The sequence below is a fragment of the Phlebotomus argentipes genome, unplaced genomic scaffold, assembly GCF_947086385.1.
Source record: "Phlebotomus argentipes unplaced genomic scaffold, Phlebotomus argentipes genome assembly scaffold_18, whole genome shotgun sequence".
In the NCBI taxonomy this organism is placed as follows: domain Eukaryota; kingdom Metazoa; phylum Arthropoda; class Insecta; order Diptera; family Psychodidae; genus Phlebotomus; species Phlebotomus argentipes.
Window position 1 is genome coordinate 17,376,627 of NW_026776177.1, and position 21,598 is coordinate 17,398,224.

Sequence of the window (21,598 nt, forward strand, 5' to 3'; positions counted from 1 at the left end):
CGATGAACCTTGCTTATCAACTCCTATTTTCTCATTCACACATTTATTACTTGTTATGTTGTGAATTATTAGAATTATGTCTCTAAGGATCTAATTTTTTTTTTTTTCAATATTTGTTGAAAGTTAAATTATTTGCTTGATTTTATACGAAAACATGTTCTTGTGCTGTAAAACTTCTTTGCGCATGCTGAGATCTTAAGATCAAAGCAAATATTAACTGTGAATTTTATACAAAATTTCCCAATAAATTATTTGCAAATATTTTTCTATGCACATTTAAAAATCAAATGAATAAATCTTTAAATAATCTCTATGAAATAATGCAAATATTCAAGAATTATTTGCGTAAATTCGTCTGCAAATGAAATCTCTTAAATTAAAAGATCCTCAGGCATTGTGTTAATCTTCCAACTGCTTCAATTTCAATAAATATGAAACGTAACTCAGGAGAGTAGCAAAACCGAACAACTGTTCAAGTCCATTTGATTTAAAAATTCTCAACATAATTCTGATTAGGAACACCACAAAATTATTCATTCCCAAAGTCTGGCAAAAAATCTACCGTTCAAGATGTTTTCGAGACAAAAGCAAGAAGAAATTTTTTCTAGAATCTCTTAATGATCTTGCAAGTTCTAGTCCAAATTTATTGGCTGATGATGTCTCTTGAATATTCATCGGGAAGTTAACAGAAAAACCCGACGCGGAGTGGAAAAAAATTCCACTATCGCCCACTGTTGACATTGGCAAGGTAATCACACTCATTGGCGATTAATTGCCGGCGATAGAGTCAATTGGCGATCACGAGAGAGAGTCAGCAGGTGTAATGTGGAATATTTTGGGAAAGCGGGTTCTTGCGGCGGGAAATCACGAGAATAAACCTCGTCACGTTATCGTGTTCACCCCAGAAACCGACCAAGATTACGTCTCAATTGCGCCTCTTCGGGCCACCGAATGATAAGAGGGAGCCTCAATGGGGTATTGATTGTGAAATATCAGCCGGATAAAGCTCAGTTCTTGGGCGGTTGCGGGTGAATTTGGTGGATTTGTGCGCTTTACTGATCTTCTATATTTTTCCTGGGTTTTGACAAAAAGATTAGACGCACGTCAAAATTCGTTATCACTCGAGAAATGGCAACTGATAGTGCGTGATAAGGCAAAAAAGTGAACGGAGACACTCGAGCCAGAGTCAGTTTTGTGGAAAATGCGCTAAAAAGTTCTGGTGATTGTGAAGAGAAGTGGCGAAGAGACCCGGAAAAAAAACGCTGTTGATGGAAAAGAGAGACGCAAATGTGGCGAGAATGGTGGACGGAAGGGTTCTGCTGAATCCTTCAACGGCAGGGAGACCTCTGCAGGGACCCTCAAATGTCACTCAAGTGGCGTACAGCACGGCTGGTGGACACAGTGCCTATCCGGAGAAGAGCTTCCAGACTCACGCTGGCCATGGGAGTCTTCCTCGGCAGGGAATCGTCAATCCTGGCTTCGTGGGCAGCGCCACGACCATGCGAACTGAGAGCACACCCTCCGTCCAGTGAGTTTACCATCAGCTCATGACTCATTGACCCTTCGATGTGATTTCCCGTGCCATTCCAGAGTGATAAGGGAGCAGTATTGGACGTGCTCTGTGAAGTGGACTCGCCGCGAGCGGATACTTTTCCTCATTGTCACCTTCCTCATACTCGTTGTCCTGGGCCTGGTGCTGCTCGTGTCGCTCATCAACAAGAAGGACGAGCTGAACGTCCCTCCGCCTGGATCTTGGTTCGGATTAGCGCTCTAGGGTCAAAGTGTGGTTTCCCGAGTCGCTTATCTCTATATTGATGAGTAATACGAGACAGTATCAGATTTTGTGCATTTTTATTTCAACAGTAACATATTTTATTACATAGTTCTTAGAGAAGAGTGTAAATACGTGTTTATGTGCTGGAGGCATTATGTCTATGAATAAAGAATATTTTTATACTATCATCTGATGCTCAGATGGCTAATCTTCGCGGATTGAGAGGGACTTTATCAGAGCCACGTAAGATCCAGCTGATTGAAGCATCTGTAAACAAGATATGTATTTCAAGTTATTCAATATCTGTCATAGTTACAGCGTATATCAGACGTGGTTAATTAACTCAAGTATTCCACATGTGACCTAAATAAAAGCTTAAAATATCGTCACAATCAAATGGGCGGGACAAACTCGAGCTTATTATGTCACTATATTGGTCACATTAAACTAAGGTTTGCGACTAACCGAGGAGAATGTCAAGAGCGTGAGGTCAAAGAAGCCCATCTTGAAGATGATTCCGTCTTTGGCTCTCACCATGGATGGAATAATAAGCTTTCTCTGGCTAGCGCACGCTTCGTACCAATTGGAATCGTAGATCCCGAACAATATATCCTGACTTCTGCTGGACAGATAGTTTCCACTGTAGGTCAAGAGTCCTATTTGAGACAGAGCAGCGCAAGCCAAGCCACTGAAAGCCACTCTGTACGTTATTCCAGAGATCTACGAACGTGAATTGAACTTTTTAATGTTGCAGTCGAAGAATTGTTAAGATCAACAACTCACCATTAAAATCGTGTAGAAAATTGTACACAGAAGAATAGAATCGAAGACGAGAAAGGGAAAAATCGCTGATCTTACCATTTGCTCGAGTTCCTGACAAGCACTCAAGATCTTATTGTGATACTCAACAGTTGAGGCTATTTGTCGTTGAACAGCGTCGTTGTTGGTGTTGTGAGAAAAAGGGATTCTTCTGAATCTCTCTCGGATTATCTTCAGGTGTCCGGAGAGGAAGAAACAACTTTCCAAGAAGTACGCATCAAAGCCACATCCTGTGAAGACGCACAAGGATGTGGATAGTAAGTTGAGGAGAGTCAGAGTTTCGTAGCCCGGAGAAACCTTGAGAACTTCCAAGAATGTGACATTCCAAGCGGGAATCCAGGTTGTCTGACCCTTTGCGATGGTTTCGTAGATCCCAAATCCGATTGGCATGAAAAGCCAGCTAGAAGAGTTCATTGAACAACTTCATAAACACAGAAAAGGACGTTGAAGACTTACCAAGCAATTCCAATCGATAAGGAAATAAAGTTGATTACAGATATTATGTTGGTGAACTTTTTGTGGGCCAAGAGGAATGATTTCTCGTGCTCAACAGCTAAAAGTTGCATGAAAAATCTTCTTCAAAAGCTCAATAAGCTCGAGTAAATACTCACGAATGTTCCACAAGTTTGTCAGCTTCTTGAAGAACTTGGCAAACTGATTGATCTTGTAGTGAACAGTTCCGATCTTGAAACTGTTCACCAGGAGCCCAATTGTGACGGCCACAGTTGTGACCATTGGCTCAATGTCTGGGAATTTGTAGTAGCTGCTCGTGGCCACGAGAGCCACCATCAATTCCTGGATGAGAAAGCCGAATCCTGCCCACAATCTATACCCAAACGTATTTCCTTTTTCATCCAAGAAATATCCTTGAGGCTTGAAGAAGAACTTGGCGTAGTAGAAGAACTCAGGATCTTCCATCTTCACTTGGAAAACACTCAAACGGAAATGAAGAAGACAAAAGTTTATCCTTTTTTATTACATGGTGCAGAAGAGGACAATTCTGATCCTTTGTCGAAGAAAAACATGACAAAAGAATTGTGTAGAATCCCTTCTAGGTAATCATCTTGCGCTTTGTGTGCAAAAATAGTTCTTATCATGTCCAAGTCGCGATTGTTTTATCAATTGCGGAGCACTGTTGAAAAATTTCCAGGAAATTCACACTCACAAAACACATTTGCTTACAAAAAGCTCGACTTGAAAGGTGAAAAAAAAACAAACCAGTCATTATCACCTTTCCACGACTTCTCACGCTATAATCAACATGTACCCTGCTCTTGTTAAAGAATATTGCAATTAAGGGAATTTAATTGATGGTTCCTCGAGAAATTGAGAAATTTAATAGAGTTTCTCAAGGATACAAATGATTATTTTATGAAGCTATTTTTTTAAGTGACTGAAGAATCAATCAGCAAAATTGCATGATAAAATTAGATGAATTTCTATTTAGAATACTTAATTGGAGAAATGTTAATTTTTAGAAGCTCGTGGTTTTCATAATAACGTGAATTTCGCATCAAATTTGCGAATTTCTGCTGTTATAGGAACTGCACATGTTCATATATGTGGCACATAAAAAGAGTGCATTGTTCCTTATGAAAGAAAAGACCACGTCTTGCATATGTTTAAGTACTTTATTGCGCACACTTGTAACCATTATCAGCTGTTAAGGATTGCTGAGAAACTCCTTGCAATTGAAGATCTTCAACGGGTAGAAACTGTTTGCAGTAGAGCAATGTACGATCCGGCGCCTTGAAGGATTGCGGAAAATGTGGGGAGCGCCAGTTGGAAAATACCCATTTTGAATGTGAATCCCTTCCTGGCCCTCATCATACAGAGGATGAGAAGCCTTCTCTGGCCAGGAGACGCAATGTACCACTCAGAATCGTAGATGCTGTTAGTCAAGTCCTGACTTTTGTTGATGAGCACCTGTCCGCTGTAGGTGAGGACGAAGATTTGGGCCACGGCTGCTATTGTGATGCCCATGAAGGCGATGGTGACGATCAAATTGGGCATCTGAGGATGATTTTCATGGTAGGATTTAAGAGAGTATCAACAATCTAAGGGAAATACCGCGAGAAGAGTGTAAACACAGGTGCAAATGACCACGGAATCAAAGAGGAGGAAAGGAAAGATGGCTGATCTAACGATATCCTGAAGATCCGCACAAGCGTTCAGAATCTCATTGTGATAGTTGACAATAGTAGAGATTTGTGACTGGAATTTCCGGTCATCCTTAGCTTCTGTTGCGTATTTCACGCTGCGAAATCTTCTGTAGATGATCCTGAAGTGACCTGAAAGATAGAAGCAGCTCTCCAGGAAGTAAGAATCGAAGCCACAACCGCCAAAGACGCACATTATAGTGATCATGTAATAGGCGGTGGTGCAGATTTCGAAGCCTGGCGTCGTTTGCATGAAATCTATGTAGGTGATGTTGTAGGGCGGAATCCAGGTGGTGTTCCCAAAGGTGAACTCCTCATAGGCCGAAAGGGCCGGAGGCAGAAGCAGCCACCTGGAGAATTTACCGTGAATATTTACCAATTTCCATGTTCTCTCAATCATACCACGAAATGCCCCCAATGAGACTCAAACAGTTTACAACTGACACGATATTCGTGAAGTTCTTGTGCTGAAGAAGAATCTTTCTCTCTGGCTTTTCCGCTGCAAAGAGGCATTTTCACATAAGCCAAGAGGAATATTTCGGGTGGAAGGAAACTCACGAATAGTCCAGAATTCAATCAATCGATGATAGAAATCACTGAGACGCTCAATATTCCTCTGTATTGACATAATCTTGAAGGAGTTCACGAAGACCCCAAATGCAACTGTTGAGCATGACACCATCAGTGCAATGTCCGGATGTTTGTTGTAAGTGTTGTAGATGAGAGTGAACAACATAATCTCCTGCAGAGTGCTGTTAAGAATGGCCCAGAATCTGTAGGCGAAGTTATTGCCGTTTGTCTCCAAGGAGAAGCCATGGATTCTCAAGAAGAACTTGGCGTAGTAGAAAAACTCAGGATCTTCCATTGCAACTGTGAATATCCGAAGAAATCCACTGTTATATAACAGTTGGGAGAGACAACAAGTGAGGCACATTCATGATCTTTGCAGGCAACAAACAATTGGAGGTGATTTTCCTAGAAATCTCACTCGATTGCTTTCACTATCGAGACAATATGCTAGAGATTCTCAACTGTGACTCAATCTACACTCTAATTAACAGAAAAAGCTCTCTGAGTTGGTGTAATAAAGGTATTATACTGTATTATTATCCGTTTTCCTATAAATAAGACATTTCGTTTGTTTGCTTCTCACTTACAAGCTTTCTTGCGCTCCTTGTCTTCAGGATTGACTATCAGCGACTAAAAATACATATTTAGATGCTTCTTCGTAATATTATTATCAAAAATTTCGGAAGACCCAAACTTTCCCGCAAATCTTACACAAAATCCAATTATTAGCCTACAAATTTCATTCATCCACCTGAAATAATCATACACATTCGACTCTATACAGTGATTCACATTCGTTGAATTCACATTGAATTCACACTGAATCCTAATCGGACGAGCGTATTTGAAATTCCCTCTGTGCTCGATTCTGTGCGTGGAAATGCAAACTTCCAGTGCTACTTATGCGCGCCCAGTTGGGAGAGTGACTCTTCTCGGATTTCTCATTCCGAGCATTTCCAGAATACCGAATTCTGTGTAATAAGATAAATGGGCAGAGTGGTTGGGAGCGAGGCGACTGATGTGCTGCCCCATTTATAAAAGTTATTATAAATGAGTTAAATACCATTCCAACATGTTCTGATAGCCTATTTTAATTTATAAAATGCCCTGAAAGTGGAATAAAACGTATTCCGGTCCCGTTTGATGCATTATTATGTCATAAATATTGATAAAATAAATTTTTCAAAACAATTTGTCAGTGATTCTGGGAAGAACTCCCAGGAAAACACTCAAGTGTCGCGAGTTTTATAAAGAAAATTCCTTGGAATCTCGATGCAAAACTAAGAATAAGAATGGAGTTGCGAAGTTAGAATCATTCGCTGAAATGCAGGCATTTTACAGACGAAGCAGGTCTGCTAGTTTAAATCCCCCATGAATCACACGAATCAAATTTAAGAAGTTGAAATTAAAGGTGGTACTCGAGGTAAAATGAGGAAGATTTGAAATGTGACCAGGATTACAGAGCCAGGGTGTTTTAGAACCCGATCCCAAATCAAAGAGTTGAATCCAAAGCGACCGCATGAGATTGTATTTTTGAATTCAGCCGTACAAAGAGCCCATAAGTTGAGCGAAACTACAAACTTTCGCGTGCTGCCGCCGCGCAGATTCTGCTCTTGACCACGGGACGGTGTGAGTGGCCAGTCTCAGAAGTTAAGAAGAATTGTACAAGCAGAACAGAGATCTCAACCCAGTTGCCATTCTTCAGCACAAGACGAGCAATCCATTTTGAGCACCTGGTGCTCAACAGAGGTTCTTTTCTTGTTATTTTTGCCCACCAAACGCGTCTCTCGCGCAAATGTCCACCTCCTTCGCCCACCCGCCCCCCGCCGCACAAGACGCCCGCCGCGAGTGTGCGGCAAAAAGTTGGTAATTAAAAATTTTAGCGCCACACGATGGGGAAGTACTAATTAATACTCCCGAGCAGCTCGCTTAATTATCCGGCGGCAATGAATCCGACCACAGCACTTTCCCAGCACCGCTTTTCCCTCCGGAAAAGCGCACGCGGGCGAGGTGAGAGCATTTCACCAATTAGCTGGGCTCTCTCCGGGGATGTCGGAAGGGGACTTATGGCTTCCCAGTTGCCAAAGACTTCATTTGAAATCTTGCTCGTCGAAATTTTCATCGCTGGCAATTGCTCTTCATTTTTCAATTTTTGAATTCACAAAAACACACCCCAAATCCCAAAAGCAATTCGCGCGCTCTTCTCACTCAGGATAAATCCCGCGGCACAGGGTGTGTCGCGCACAATGCAAGTGGGAACAAATGAGAGATCTGAGCCGAATCACCATCCGCGGTTGCTCTCATTGGCGGCGCCGATTGGGATGACATTCTGTTTTGTTTTCATTCTACTTTGCATTGAGATTCAATTGCTATTTGTTACCCAAGGAGTATGTATTGTTGTGGCTTGCTTGGGGTTCTCGTAAATAAGGCGTCAAAGTTTATTTGAGGTTAGGTTTTAGCGAAAAATTCGGACGTTGTTTTGCTCATATTATTTTTCATTGTGACTTGCATTTCGCGCTTAATTTAGTTCTAAGTGTCAATTTTGTGTGCAAAGGGTGAAAATATGAATTGTAGTGCAATTGGCCGCCAGAATGTCCAGGGATGTAATCCCCACGTCTCCTTCCACCAATCGGCTAAATCAAGATTGCCTCAAACTAGATATAATATAAATAGATAATATAAATAATATATAGATATAACAAAGCTAAAACTAGATATTAATCCAGAAAAATGTAAATTTATACAATTTGATACATCACGAAACTATAAAAGAGACATAATCATAAACGAATCAAAAATAGAAGAAGTAAAAAGTCATAAAATACTAGGAGTACATGTTGATAAATATCTAACATTCATTATTCGCATTATTCATAAAAAAGAAATTAAAATACAATGTGAAAAGTATGTGAACTGGGGAAATTGTCGGAGACGACCTTTTAGTGCGGATTTCCGGAGTCAATGAAGTGATGTGGAAGGAATCGGTGAGAGTGATCGGTTGTACAAGAAGGTGCAGAGGAATTGTTTGTTGGACAAGCGCATTCCAAATTTTTCGATACCTGAGGAAGGGGTCATCGAATCCCCGAGACGTAATGGAGTTTAAATAAAGGAAATCCGCACTAAAAGGCCATCTCCATTAATTTCACCAATTGAAAGATACCGGCCGAATCTTCACGAGTATGTAAACTTATGAAAAATATTTAGCAGAAGCCATGAAGGGCCTCATCCATCGACACTATTAATGGTGTATATAAATCACTAATAAAATCGAGAATAAATTACGCAGCACCAGTAATATTTAATCACAAAGAAAAGATCTTTGAAAATAATAAATTACAAATATTAAAAAACAAAGCCCTCAGAGTAGTCATGGGCTACACTAAAACAACTCCAATCACGTCAATTCTAGCGGAGACGGGAGAATTGCCAGTAAGGCTGGACTTGGAAAAATATTCAATAAAACACTTAACGAGAAGATAAATGTAAATATTTTAAGGAACATAATTGACGAATGCCTTATATACAAGGTATTGAATTCACCTAATATACAGGACCTTTTTCCCATGTCTGTGAAAGAAGCCGCAAACGATGAGGATATCAGCAAACATTCATCTGATATGGAAACAATTTCCATCCACTGAATACTTAAAACATTTTCTTCACTCTGTAGAAACACAAGCTGTCTTTTATATTAGGAAAACACACGAAAATACTTTCTTAATTTCATAGAAGAAAATCATTTCCATTGCGAAACACTTCAGGCGTGTAAACTTTATTTATTCACAAATAATTCTATGCCGAAATTAATTGTTAATTCTCCGCCACCGCTGAAAATGTCCAACCGCCGCCACTTTATGCAAATTGCGGCGCCGCCGTCAAATTCACTTCGGTTCAGATCTCCAGTGCAATGCGTGAGTCTCACCCTGTGTTCGCGCATGTGGAAACCCACCCAATTCCTGCCCTCCTGGTGACGAGTCACAAAATTGGTCTATCCATCTCAACGGAACTCGGGGATAGATGCTCAAAATATCCGGGGACAAGTTGGCACTTTCCAGCACTGGTGGCGGAAGTGCTTTTCAAATCAACGGCAAAATTTCACCGAAACCCACGAATTTGCGCGGCCGTGCCGAAGAAGGTGAGCAGATCTGGTCACGCCGGCGGCCAATATTATGGGATCCGGGGATGTTTTGTGGAATTATTTGTGAGCAGCTCCAATCCGAGGGATTTTCGAGTAGCTGAGCGAGTCAATTTCGAAAATGGCCAATAGCTGGCCTGCCTCCCGTCGGTCACACATTCCAACAAAATGGTGACTGACTACTATTGCATCAATTTGTACTCCACTCGTGCCAGGCGAGCAGAATCTTTCGGCGACTTTCTGCCCCTTTCGACGTCACACCGCGCGCGCTCTTGTGTTGGTGCCTTGAGCTCTGCTCGTGTGTGAAATTGGTCGAGAATATGCCGGGAATTTCATCTCTAGAAATGCGTCTTAGTGTTTATTTTAACTAAAGTCTAAAATGCCACAAAAATCGTCAATTACTTTAGTCTTTTCTGTGGGATCTCTCTCTCTTTCGCTTAAATTATATTTTTAAAATAAAACCACCTAAAACTGGGGGACATTGCGGCGTCCGGATGAGATTCCACTCGCGTGGCTCAGACAAAAGCCCGCGCCGCACTTAATTGTGCATGATGGAATTGATGGCCTCGCTGGTGCACGGATCGCTCTGCTGCGGCTCCTCCTCTGGCTTCATCTCCCTCTTCCGGTGACTGGCCGCCATGCGGTCGAGGTATCGCCTATTCACCACCGTGCCGTCCGGCGGCAGGAGGTGCACATCGTCCGGGTGGATCTTCCTCACGTGATTCTTCACAGAAAAATTGCACGTGAAGCTGCGCTGACACACCGGACAAATGTAGTTCTTCTGCCCAGAGTGGATCTCCATGTGGCGCTCGAGGGTGCGCAGGTTCTTCAGCTCCTTGCCGCACTGCGCGCACGACACCTTGTCCGAGTGGATCTTCATGTGGCTGGTGAGGATGGAGCAGCTCTTGAAGTTCTTTCCGCACCGATCACACTGGAACGTCGTGTCCTCCTTGTGCGCCTCCTTGATGTGCGCCTTCAGCTGGCTGCTCTTGCTGTACTCATTGGGGCACTGCGGGCACTTGAACTCGAGCGTGCGCTTCAGGTGGAACCGGTAGATGTGCGCCTTCCGGATGGACGCCTTATAGAAGCGCCTCTTGCAGTACTGGCACTGATACTTCTTCGACTTGTTGTGCTTCTCGATGTGACTCAGGATGCTGGAGCGCATCTTGAACGTCTGCCCGCACTCATTGCACTTGAACAGGCGTCGCTGTTCCGCTTTGGGCGCCTCCTCGCCCTCCGCCGCCCGCCCAACAGCCGGCGTCTCAACCTTGGCGATGTCGTAGCACTTGTGCTCGTAAAACGCCACGAGGCCCACGAAGATGATCCTGCACTGCTTGCACCTGATCTTCTCGCCGGCATCGTCTTTCCGCGCCGCCTGAGCGCTGTTCTGGGCGGCAGGGAAGGCGTCAGATCCCCGTTCCCGCTTCACATGTATGAATTTGCTCATGAACGAACTCTCCGGACCCCTGGCATCCTCCAGATACTCAATAGAGCCCGACGCCTGCTCAACAGGCGTCACAAACTCTATCTTCTCATCACGCAAGCCCCTCTCCGGCAGCTCCCTCAGCTTCTCCTCCGTCTCCAGACACTTCTGCCGAAACTTGTACGCCCGGATCAGCTCATCCTCGCACGCCAGGCATATTTTGTTGGGGAATGTGTCATAGTCCACTAGTGTGATGCCCACGATCTCGAAGTAGATGTTGTAGAAGGGGATCGACTCGAACATCTCGTCCGGGAAGGACTTGAGGGCGTGTTCTGAGGACTCCAAGCAGAGGCGACACACTGTCCACTCCTCCATGCTGCAAACACCTGCAAATTACCCATCTGACTTTAGTGCACGAGTTGACTGTGGAAAAACTCCGGGAAATGCTCACTTTTTGTGGAAATTCACACCAAATAGGGGGGAAAAAGCTAAACAATGGACTCCTAGCAAAATGTGAGGTTATGAAATGACACTTCGCATCGGGCAATACCACAAATCTGGATGCAGAGTTGAAAAATTCCAGATTCACGATAAACAGGCGCCGTTTTTTATTCATCCTTTTCAGCGAGCATTTTCAAGAATTTCTGATTATTGATTGTTCCATCCGGTGGCAAGAGGTGCACATCGTCCGGATGCAGCTTGCGCACGTGAACCTTCAGGGAATGATTGCAGGTAAATCCGCGCGAACACACAGGACAAATGTAGTTCTTCTCGCCGGAATGCGTCTTCACGTGCTGATTCAGCGTGGTGCGCGTGTTGAGCTGCTTCCCGCAAATTTTGCAACTCAACTTCTTCGAATTGTGTATGCTTCTGTGCTCCAGCAGGGATCCTTTGCTCACCAGCGTCTTGCCGCAAACCTCGCACTGAAACTTCACCTTCAGATGATCCTTCTGGATGTGCACTCGCAGCGCGTATTTGGTGTAGAAACCCTTTCCGCACTGATCACAGAAACAGAAGAACGTCTTGAGGTGCTTCCGGTAGATGTGAGTCCTTCTCGGAGTCCAAGCGTCGAATTTCTTATCGCAATACTTGCACGGATATCGATGGAAATTCTCATGCCTATCCTTGTGTCGATTATAAGTTTGAATGTGTTTGAATGTCATCTGGCAAAGGTCGCATTTGTATATCCTCTTATTTACTGTTTTACTCTGTGTTCTTTCCTCTTTCGTCCTGTATTTCCTCTTGACAGGCTTGATTACCACATTCTCCACAACCGGGGCACAAGTTTCCGGCTCGATTTTGATTTCCGACACAAGTTCTTCAGTGAGAAAGTCCTCCTGGGACTCCTCGAAACACTTGTGAACCTTAAACAGATCCAGACCCTTGTAAAAACAATCACATCGCTTGCATTGTATGGTTTTCTTTTCTAGCTGTTTCACTCTCTCAGGCGGAAACTTCTTCTGGAAGTCTTTCCATTTTTTACACATTTTCTGTGACATATCACTGGCAATAACAGTGAGTTTCTGCCCATTTTCCAGGTCTTCAACCACAAATTCTATGGCTTTCGTGTCCTCGGCTTCATCATTCAGCATGCTCTTCAATTTGTCCTCCGTTTCGATGCACATCTCACGGAATTGATACGCTCGCACCATTTCTGTTTCACAGGCGACACAGAGGAGTGCCGGAAAGGAGGAGTACTCATGCGGCGTTATTCCCACCAGTTCAAAGTAGATGTTCAAGAAGGGGATCATTTTGTAGGTCGCTTCTGAGAAGGATTTGAGAATCTCCTCGCGGGATTGCAAGCAAAGTCGACACACTGACCACCCTTCCATGACAGCTTCTGTGGAAATTAAATTTGCAGAGAAAATAGCTAGTCTGCGGTCTATTTACTTCGAAAACTGCGGAAAACTCACAAATTTTCCGTATTTTCCGAGCAATTTGGGTCCTTTTGCTGATGTTTTTGTTTTCCCAAATGACGTTTCGATATGGCAACCCAAAACACAAGCATTCGAATTGTTTATCAAACTCTCAACAGCTCTTCTGTTTGACACTCCGATGCAGAAAGATCTACTCCCGCGAATAAATCTTATTTCTGCATAAATACTGGTGTGATTTTTACAAAAACCATCTTAAAAACACCCCCAGCGGGTGCTGTGACTTATCTGTGGTGGATAGTGATTGATAAATTACATAAAATCAGGAAAAACTGTGAAAATATACGTGCCCTGACATCACACAAAGGGCCATAAAACCATAACATTGTGAAATTCCTCTGAGAAGTAACAAAGACTCTACAATACTCAAGTAGTGATGTCTGATCCTGGGGGCAGTCGCCCCCAGGACCCTGGGGGTCCTGGCGGGACTGCAGAAAGACCTTTTGTGCGCGAACCGAACTTTTACTTGGATGGACGCTATTATGGTGACTCTTTTCGAGTGGTGATTGCCAAAGACAATGCAGTGAGAAACATAAATGACAAAATAAACGATATGGACGTTGGGATAGCACTCAACAAAATCTTTCCGGCTGGAGAAATTGAAGAAGTTGCGAAAATAAGCAGAAACAATGTCGTTGCTTATTTCAAAACGATGACAGGCGCCAATTCCTGTGTGAAAGAAGAAAAGTTAAAGCGCTTTGGATTCAAGAGCTTTATTCCCACGTACTACGTGGCATCACTGGGAATTATCAATGGGGTTTCCACTGAACTTACTGAGGAGGAACTGAAAGACAAGATTCTGACTGTGAATGGAAGTGATATCAAGGTGAAAAAAGTGATCAGAATTACGCGTAAAGATGGCGAGAAGGGACTTGAAGCTTTTGTTAAGACTGAGAGAATCAAAGTTCTGTTTCATGGTACTATCCTTCCCCGAGAAATCGTGTGCGAATCTGCTAAGCGATACGTGAACTATCAAAACCGGAGGATTCTGCAGTGCATGAAGTGCCTGAGATTTAATCATCATGAAAGACAATGCAAAGAGGGAACAGCAATTTGTGCCCAATGTGGAGAATTGAGAGACCATAAAGAGCCCTGTGAGAACAGCAAAAAATGCGTCAATTGCTGGAACAATGATACCAATGAGCATGCAGCGACGGACCCAGAGTGCCCAGAAAGAATCTCAATCAAAGAAATAAACCAAATAATGAGAGAGAAAAACATGTCCAGAGGAGAAGCATATCGAGCGAAAAATCACCAAAAAAGTGATGCAAGATCCTATGCCAACATCTTAGCGCAAAATATGTTTGATGGACTTGACCAGGACGAGGAGAACCCAGAACTCAACGCACTGAATCAGAGGAAGCGAAACAGACCACCCCGAAGAAGAGGAAGAAGAAACTTCACCATCAAAGGCTTCAAGAGGAACATTAATCAGGAAATCACCGAAGGATCATCAGAAGAAACAGCTGAAAACACCGGAAATTGTGAGGTAAACACTGAGAACAACATTCATGCTCCATCTACCTCCAGATTCACCAGAAAACAAGCTCCCCAATCAAAACCACAGCAAACTGAACAAGAAGAGAAAGACACAGTGGAAGCAGCCACAACACTGGCCAGCCTTGTGAAAGAAATGAGAGAAAAAAGACAACACACAACGTCATCATCAGACGAACAAACTCAACGAATCTACAAAAAACCAAAAAACAACACAAGAACAGTAAATAATACCAATAATACTCAACAAGATAATAACCAGTGGGTCTTACCCAGCTCAAATAATGAAGATGAAAGCATGTCAGAAGATGAACCTTTGTCCGATTTACAAAACATTGACCCAAACAGGGACAATGTTAGTTTTCGGAAATAAAGTAAAGCAATACAATCTCCTTAATTGGAATATAAATGGATTTTATAAACACTATGAAGATTTAAAAATACTTATCAATGAACTCGAACCAAATTTTATTTGTATTCAAGAAACTAGATTAAATGATTTTAATTATCCTATTCTCAAAAATTACAATATCGAACACAAGAATTATTATGATGGAAATATAAGCAGTGGAGGCGTCCTTATAGCTGTTAAAGAAGAATTTGAATATGAACTAATTAATACCAATTGCCCTTTGCAAGCCATTGTTATTAAGCTCAACAGTCCTACAACCTTTTATCTATGTACAATTTATTTACCACCTCAATATAATAGAGAAATTATCAAAAGTCTGGAGGGTCTTATATTAAGACTTCCTCAACCATTTTTAATAGTAGGAGATTTTAACGCCAAAAATCCTATCTGGGGTGATCAAACTTCTGATAGTCGAGGCGATAAATTAGAAAAATTAATATACGACCATGATTTAGTAGTATTGAATAATGGCGAACCAACCCATATATGGCACAACGGGAAAACATCTTGCATAGATATTGCTCTCTGTTCAGCTTCGTTAGCAAACCTTATAAATTTTCAAACTTACGAAGAACCTCTTAGTAGTGATCACATACCTCTTTTATTAAATTTCAATTTCCTCCAGAATGCCGACTCCAAACTCCCTAATTGGAAACTTGATAAGTGCAATTGGGAAAAATTTTACACAGACTCCTACCTTATGAATATTGACCAAGATTCCTTTGAAAATACATATCAACAATTTTGCACCCAACTAATCAATATTGCCAATAATAACTGTCCTAAATCCAAACCATCAATTAAGAAGCCGCTACCATGGTTTACTAAAGAACTTCGTATGAAAATAAAAACAAGGAAAAGACTTTATAGATCATTTAGGAGAACACAAAATTCGACCACCTTAGCAGAATACAAAGAACTCAAAGCAGAAATCCAAAAATTGTTACGAAGCTCCAGGAGGGATAATTTTGACAAGTACATATCCACAATTAATAGCGAAACTAGTTTGAAAGAAATCTGGAATAAAATCAATATATTTAATAGAAAAATAAACCAGAATGAAGTTAAAATACTCAAAATCAATGGTAACATAATTGACAACTCTAAAGAAATAGCCAATATTTTTGCCCAAACTTTCTCCCTGAATTCTTCTGACAATTACTACAATAGTGAGTTTAAACTTACCAAAACTCTGATAGAAAATAATTTCACACTTCCTCATCAAACAAATAATGATCTCAATATAACATATAACCAGGAAATCACCATACAAGAACTGAAGAATGTCATCAAGGAAGTATCAGGATCCTCTCCGGGACCAGACGAAATTCATTATGCCTTTATTAAAAATCTAAGTGAAAAGGGTCTGGATATTCTACTTCAAACATATAATGAAATATATGATGGAGCGTATTTCCCAGAATCTTGGAAAACTGCTTGGGTTAAGCCAATTTGTAAGCCTGGTAAATGTAACTCAGATCCATCCAATTACCGACCCATTTCAAGAACTTCTTGCCTATCTAAAATTCTCGAAAGAATTATAAATAAGCGACTAATTTTCTACCTAGAAGAAAACAAAATTTTATCTCAATTTCAAGCAGGCTTTAGACGAGGCAGAACTACTAATGATAATTTAATTCAATTGACTAATGATATCCACGTTGCATTCAAAAATAAAAAACATCTCTATGCCATATTTTTTGATATAAGCAAGGCATATGATCAAGTTTGGAAGACTGGAATCTTAAGAGAACTTATAAAAATTGGAATCAAAGGGAAAATGTTGAACTTCATAAGCAAATTTCTTTCCGATCGAAAAATTCAAGTCTATAATGGAAACAATTTATCAAATCTATACGAAATTAAAAATGGTATACCACAAGGTTCCGTAATCTCGGTCACATTATTCCTCATTTACATTAACTCGATCTTTGAAAATATCCCCCAGGAAGTTCAATCATTAATGTACGCAGACGATTTAGTAGTATATTTTGCAGATCATGACAATAATAAAATTCAAAACACACTCTCAATGACAATAGAAAACTTAGAACAGTGGAATAAAAAATATGGCCTTAACTTCAATTCTGACAAAACTAAAATGATCCACTTCTGCAAACTCAGAAAACCGCACAATAATATTCAACTCAATCTCTATGGAAATACTATAGAATGTGTTGAGAGTTACAAATTTTTAGGAATAATTTTTGACAGTAAACTTAAATGGGAAGCTAATACAAGATTAATTAAGACAAAATGCTCCAAAAGACTAGATATTATCAAATGTGTTGCAAGGAAAAAATGGGGTATATATAGGAAAACTTTAATGATGATGCATAATGCATTAATCCTCAGTACCTTAACTTATGGCATAGTGGCGTACGGCAGTCTCAACAATAATTTCTTTAAAAAACTTAAAAGCTCTTATCATAGTAGTATCAGACTAGTAACAGGGGCACATAGAACTAGTCGAATTGAATACTTACTAGTAGAAGCAGGACAATTACCTTTAAACTTGATATACAAGAAATACACCCTAAACTATGGTTTAAAAGTGGCAACAAATAGTGATCATCCCCTCTTCGATTTATACAATAGTGCCTTAGATATGTCCAACCTCAATACATTGAGCCCAATAGCAAAAATATTCCGTGATATACTAGATGAACTTAATATACAAACACCACCCTTAGAAGTCAATAATAGCTACGACTGGAACCCACAAACACAAAATAAAATAAATATAGACTTAGCATTAAGTAAATCTAAAAAACCTCAAATAACAAAAAAGGACGTAGACCAAAAAATTCTGCAATACAATAATCACAAACAAATTTTCACAGACGGTTCTAAAACTATAGACCACACTGGGCTTTCAGTTATTCTTTCTAACATTGAAATATCTTTCCAAATCCATAAAGAATGCTCAATATTCACTGCAGAAGCAGTTGCAATATTAGAAGCTCTAAAATACATACAAGTAGACGACCAAGACAATAAAAACATAGTAATTTTCTCGGATTCCCTCAGTACAATAAAAGCAATCAATAACATAAATATAAAACAGAGTCGAGTTATCAAAAATATAGTTGAAACATCCAATACCATTATAAGAGAGCAAGACTATAACATAACAATTTGTTGGGTCCCGGGCCATATAGGGGTTGAAGGCAATGAAATGGCTGACAAAGCAGCCAAAGAAGCTAATGATCTTAACACTGAATATAAAGTGCCTTATTTAGACGTAAGAAATGTTGTTAAAAGTAAACTAAAAGATAGATGGAACGTATTATGGAGTAATCTAGAAAATAACAAGATGTTTAAGATCAAAACTAATGTAAACAAATACACAACTGTAAATAGAAGCAATAGGAAAGAAGAGACTATTTTAACTAGACTTAGGATTGGTCATACTGGTATTACACATAATTCAATATTCACCAAAACATACCCAACAAAATGCTGTGACGTAGATTTAAGTGTTCAACATATATTAATAGATTGCATAAGGTTCCGTAGTATAAGAGGAGAGATGAAATTAAAGGACAAAATAGAAAATTTACTGGATGACGACGAGGATGAAGTACTGAAAACATTGAAATTTATTGATAAGATAGGTTTAAGTAGAGAAATATAAGAATAAGTTATAAGTTATAAGTTATAAGTAGTTATAATAATAATGTACTAATAATAATGTAGATGGCGATACCTTCTATTAGAAGACGTCAAATAAAGAATAAGAAGAAGAAACTCTCAACAGCTATTGTGATCATTCCCGAAACTTTATTCACTTTCTTCTGCGAGTTTTCTCAGGAAAGTCCTATTGACGATGGTTCCGTCAGGCGGCAGGAGGTGCACTTTGTCCGGATGAAGCCGCCTCACGTGCGACTTGAGCGTGGCATTCCACGTGAAGGCTTCACTGCACACCGGACAGACGTAGTTCTTCTTGGCGCTGTGCACTCTTGAGTGCTGCACCAGAGTCTTCTCATTCTTCAGCACTTTCCCGCACACACTGCACTTCACCGTCGCCGGATTGTGGCTCTTCACGTGATTGCGGAAGTTCTTGGGATGATGGTAGGTTTTCCCGCAGGTGTCACACTGAAAAGCCGCCGTTTTCAGGTGAACGGCATTCATGTGGACCGTCAAGTCGTGCTTCTTGTAGAATCCCTTGCCACAGTGAGAGCATTCGCAGAATTTCCTCTTCAGATGCACTCTGTAGACGTGATTTCGCCTCTGGAGCCAATTTGAGAACTTCTTGTCGCACTGATCGCAAGCGTACCGGAGGAAATTATTGTGCCTATCCATGTGAATCATCCAAGCACTCCGGCAATTGTAGGTTTGCTGGCATTTTGTGCATTCGTAGATCTTCCTGGCAGGCGTTGACTTCTGTTTCCTGCTCTTCTGGAGCATGTCTGACAGGCGACAGACGTGCTTTCCGAACATCTTGATATTCTTGAATAGTTTCTTGCAATACTTGCATTCGATAACTTGCAAATGCTGCTCTTCCGCTTCTGTTTCTTCCACCACAAACTCCTGACCATCAGAGGCTTCCGCCACTGCAGATTCCTCTTCTGTCTTTATCTCTGCCAATTGATTTGCAGATGTGTCTTGTAAATCCTTGCTGATGTCCTCTTTTGAGGCCGCAAGTGTGACGATAAACTCTGTACTGGATATTTCTGATCCTTCACAGAGAAATTCCTTGAGTTTCTCTTCAGTTTCCAAACACTTTTCTCGAAATTTGTATGCCATGATCATATTCTTCTCACAGAGATGGCAAATTCTGCCAGGAAATGCCGCATAATCCGTGAAAGTCACGCCGATGAGCTCAAAGTAGATGTTGAAGAATGGGATCATGTTGTAAGTCAGATCCGGAATGGATTTCATCGCATCCGAACTGGATTTTAGACATAAACGACAAACTGTCCACTCTTCCATGTCTTGTGAGCTGCGAAGGAAAAGCCGTGACAACAATTACAGTTCTATTTGCAGGACTTTCTATTGTTACTTACATCTCTCGATTCACTCACATCGCAGCATCTCAAGAAGGCAGTGCTGGCAACACAATCTCTCAACGCTGGCAATCCTAACAAATATCCGTCTTACGGTATCCGTGATTCTCTTGTTTTCCTTTGAGGATCATCCAAAAGATTGCCATGAAAACGAAGACTGAGATTGAAAAAGATTCGGAAGAGTAATAATTGTCTAGATAAAGTGTTTTTAAGATTATTTTAAGGTGCATCTCTAAGATTTATTGCAAAGTTTTATTTCGATTTCTACGGCAGCTGTTCTCGTTCTTTCACTTTCTTCAAAAATCCCCGATTGATGATTGTTCCTTTGGGCGGCAGCAAATGCTCGTCGTCGGGATGAAATTTCTTCACGTGTGTCCTCATGGCGAAATTGTGTGCGAATTCCTTCAAGCACACCGGACACATGTATTCCTTCTCCCTGTGAACCTTCATGTGTTGCGCCAGCCCGAGAATGCTCGTCAATGTCTTTCCGCAAAGTTCGCATGTCTTTTTTCCACTGTGAGTTTTCACATGATCGCTCAATCGAGCATTGGATTTGAACGTCTTTCCACACACGTCGCACTGAAAAGTCAGGTTCAAATGATAAGCATCCATGTGCCTCGTGAGGCCGTTTCTGGTGTAGAAGCCCTTTTCGCAGACCGCACATTCAATGGGATGTTTCTTAAGGTGAATTTTGTAAACGTGTTTTTGTATGTGATATTGCGAATCGAACTTCTTGCCACAGAGATGGCAACCATAAACGGGGCGAGTAGAGCAATCAGGCTTAATGTCCCAGTGCTTTCTGTTCATGTGCTTCACGTAGGCTTGTCGACTTGAGGCTTTGTGTCCGCATTCTGCACAAGGAAACACTTCCTTAGGAGGAATGAGTGTCTTTAGCTCAATCTCGATTTTTCTTTTATCTCGATCTTTCTTTTGGGCAGACTTTTCTTGACTCTTTCGGCTCTTGGCATTGCAGGCGTGCTTCTTGAACAGCTCGATGCCTTTGAATTTTTCTTCGCATTTGCTGCATTGGATTTTCTTCAATTCCAACTTCTTCAACTCACTTCTGGAGAACTTGTAAACAATCTTCTTCGATTTCTCCCTGTCTTTCGCTGTCGACTCGCCTGTGAAATCGATAGGCAATTCGGGGAATTCAACTGATTTTCCTTCAACAGCCTCATTCATTTCCTTTTTCACTAATTCCAGACGTTCCTGAATTCCCTGCGTTGGTATGAATTCAATAGAAGCTTCCTTGACTTCCTCTTTCTTCAACAAATCCTTCAATTTCTCCTCGGTTCTCAGACACTTCTCGCGGAACTTGAACGCCTCTGTCAAATGATTTGCGCAATAAATGCAAATATTTGCTGACATTTCCGGATAGTCGGTGAAAGTGATTCCGACGATCTGGAAGAATAAATTGCAGAACGGAATATTGTTGTACGTCATGTCCTGAAAGGGATACATTTCCGCTTGCGTGTTATGCAAGCACAGGCGGCAACAAGTGTCATTCTCCAATGCTTCCAGTTCCTCCTGCTTTTCCCTTGATTCATCCTCGAGTTCAACTAAAGGGAATTATTTTGAGAACATTGGCAAACATTTTACATGCGAGAATATTCATTAATTTTACCGATTTCTCCAGAAACTGACAGGCTCATGATTGTATGTTTTTCGTTTTTATTCACAACGCGTCCACATCAAGTGAAATTGTCTATAAATTCCAGTAAAAACTCATTAAATTTGCTCGCCACGCCGAAACAAAACAATTCGCTGTCATCTGTATTTTTCACCGCCATCTGGCAACCCGAAGGATCGTGAATTGCACCTCTGTTGCTTGCTCGCCCTCTGGAGGATTAATTACAAATTATTAGG

At 41.1% G+C, this 21,598-nt stretch overlaps 4 protein-coding genes across 5 annotated transcripts; all 4 read right to left on the reverse strand.

Annotated features, from left to right (window-relative positions):
* Nucleotides 1-1,552: 1,552 nt before the first annotated feature.
* On the reverse strand, nt 1,553-5,617 carry LOC132259268 (odorant receptor 82a-like). Its single transcript, XM_059756830.1, has 5 exons — nt 5,311-5,617; nt 5,155-5,251; nt 4,664-5,102; nt 4,317-4,606; nt 1,553-1,751 (listed from the first exon to the last, which is right to left on the reverse strand). The coding sequence occupies exons 1-5, from the start codon at nt 5,615-5,617 to the stop codon at nt 1,553-1,555; spliced, it is 1,332 nt and encodes a 443-aa protein (XP_059612813.1).
* Nucleotides 5,618-9,787: 4,170 nt separating this feature from the next.
* Nucleotides 9,788-11,428, reverse strand: LOC132261226 (zinc finger protein 225-like). Of its 2 annotated transcripts, none has more exons than XM_059759928.1 (2): nt 11,332-11,428; nt 9,788-11,266 (listed from the first exon to the last, which is right to left on the reverse strand). In XM_059759928.1, the coding sequence occupies exon 2, from the start codon at nt 11,253-11,255 to the stop codon at nt 9,996-9,998; it is 1,260 nt and encodes a 419-aa protein (XP_059615911.1). In that variant the 5' UTR covers nt 11,256-11,266; nt 11,332-11,428; the 3' UTR covers nt 9,788-9,995. The 2 variants fall into 2 exon arrangements, with proteins under 2 accessions (XP_059615911.1, XP_059615912.1); XM_059759929.1 differs by having other exon boundaries at nt 9,788-11,281; nt 11,332-11,419.
* A 60-nt stretch (nt 11,429-11,488) lies between these two features.
* LOC132259269 (zinc finger protein 317-like) lies at nt 11,489-12,631 on the reverse strand. The gene has a single exon (XM_059756831.1). The coding sequence runs from the start codon at nt 12,629-12,631 to the stop codon at nt 11,489-11,491; it is 1,143 nt and encodes a 380-aa protein (XP_059612814.1).
* Nucleotides 12,632-18,476: 5,845 nt separating this feature from the next.
* Nucleotides 18,477-21,527, reverse strand: LOC132259270 (zinc finger protein 573-like). The gene is made up of 3 exons (XM_059756832.1): nt 21,357-21,527; nt 20,001-21,291; nt 18,477-19,668 (listed from the first exon to the last, which is right to left on the reverse strand). Exons 1-3 carry the CDS (start codon nt 21,382-21,384, stop codon nt 18,507-18,509), a joined length of 2,481 nt encoding a protein of 826 aa, XP_059612815.1. The 5' UTR covers nt 21,385-21,527; the 3' UTR covers nt 18,477-18,506.
* Between the last annotated feature and the right edge of the window lie 71 nt (nt 21,528-21,598).

Coding starts and splice junctions, on each gene's coding strand:
- LOC132259268 (XM_059756830.1), bottom strand. CDS start 5,617: ATGGAAGATCCTGAGTTTTTCTACTACGCCAAGTTCTTCTTGAGAATC. Junction 4,607..4,663: donor GTGTTTACACTCTTCTCGCG/GTATTTCCCTTA, acceptor AATCATCCTCAG/ATGCCCAATTTGATCGTCAC. Junction 1,752..4,316: donor GGATCGTACATTGCTCTACT/GCAAACAGTTTC, acceptor ATCCGAACCAAG/ATCCAGGCGGAGGGACGTTC.
- LOC132259270 (XM_059756832.1), bottom strand. CDS start 21,384: ATGAGCCTGTCAGTTTCTGGAGAAATCG. Junction 21,292..21,356: donor GTCAGTTTCTGGAGAAATCG/GTAAAATTAATG, acceptor AATTCCCTTTAG/TTGAACTCGAGGATGAATCA. Junction 19,669..20,000: donor AAAGAACGAGAACAGCTGCC/GTAGAAATCGAA, acceptor TTTCCTTCGCAG/CTCACAAGACATGGAAGAGT.
- LOC132259269 (XM_059756831.1), bottom strand. CDS start 12,631: ATGATCCCCTTCTTGAACATCTACTTTGAACTGGTGGGAATAACGCCG.
- LOC132261226 (XM_059759928.1), bottom strand. CDS start 11,255: ATGGAGGAGTGGACAGTGTGTCGCCTCTGCTTGGAGTCCTCAGAACAC.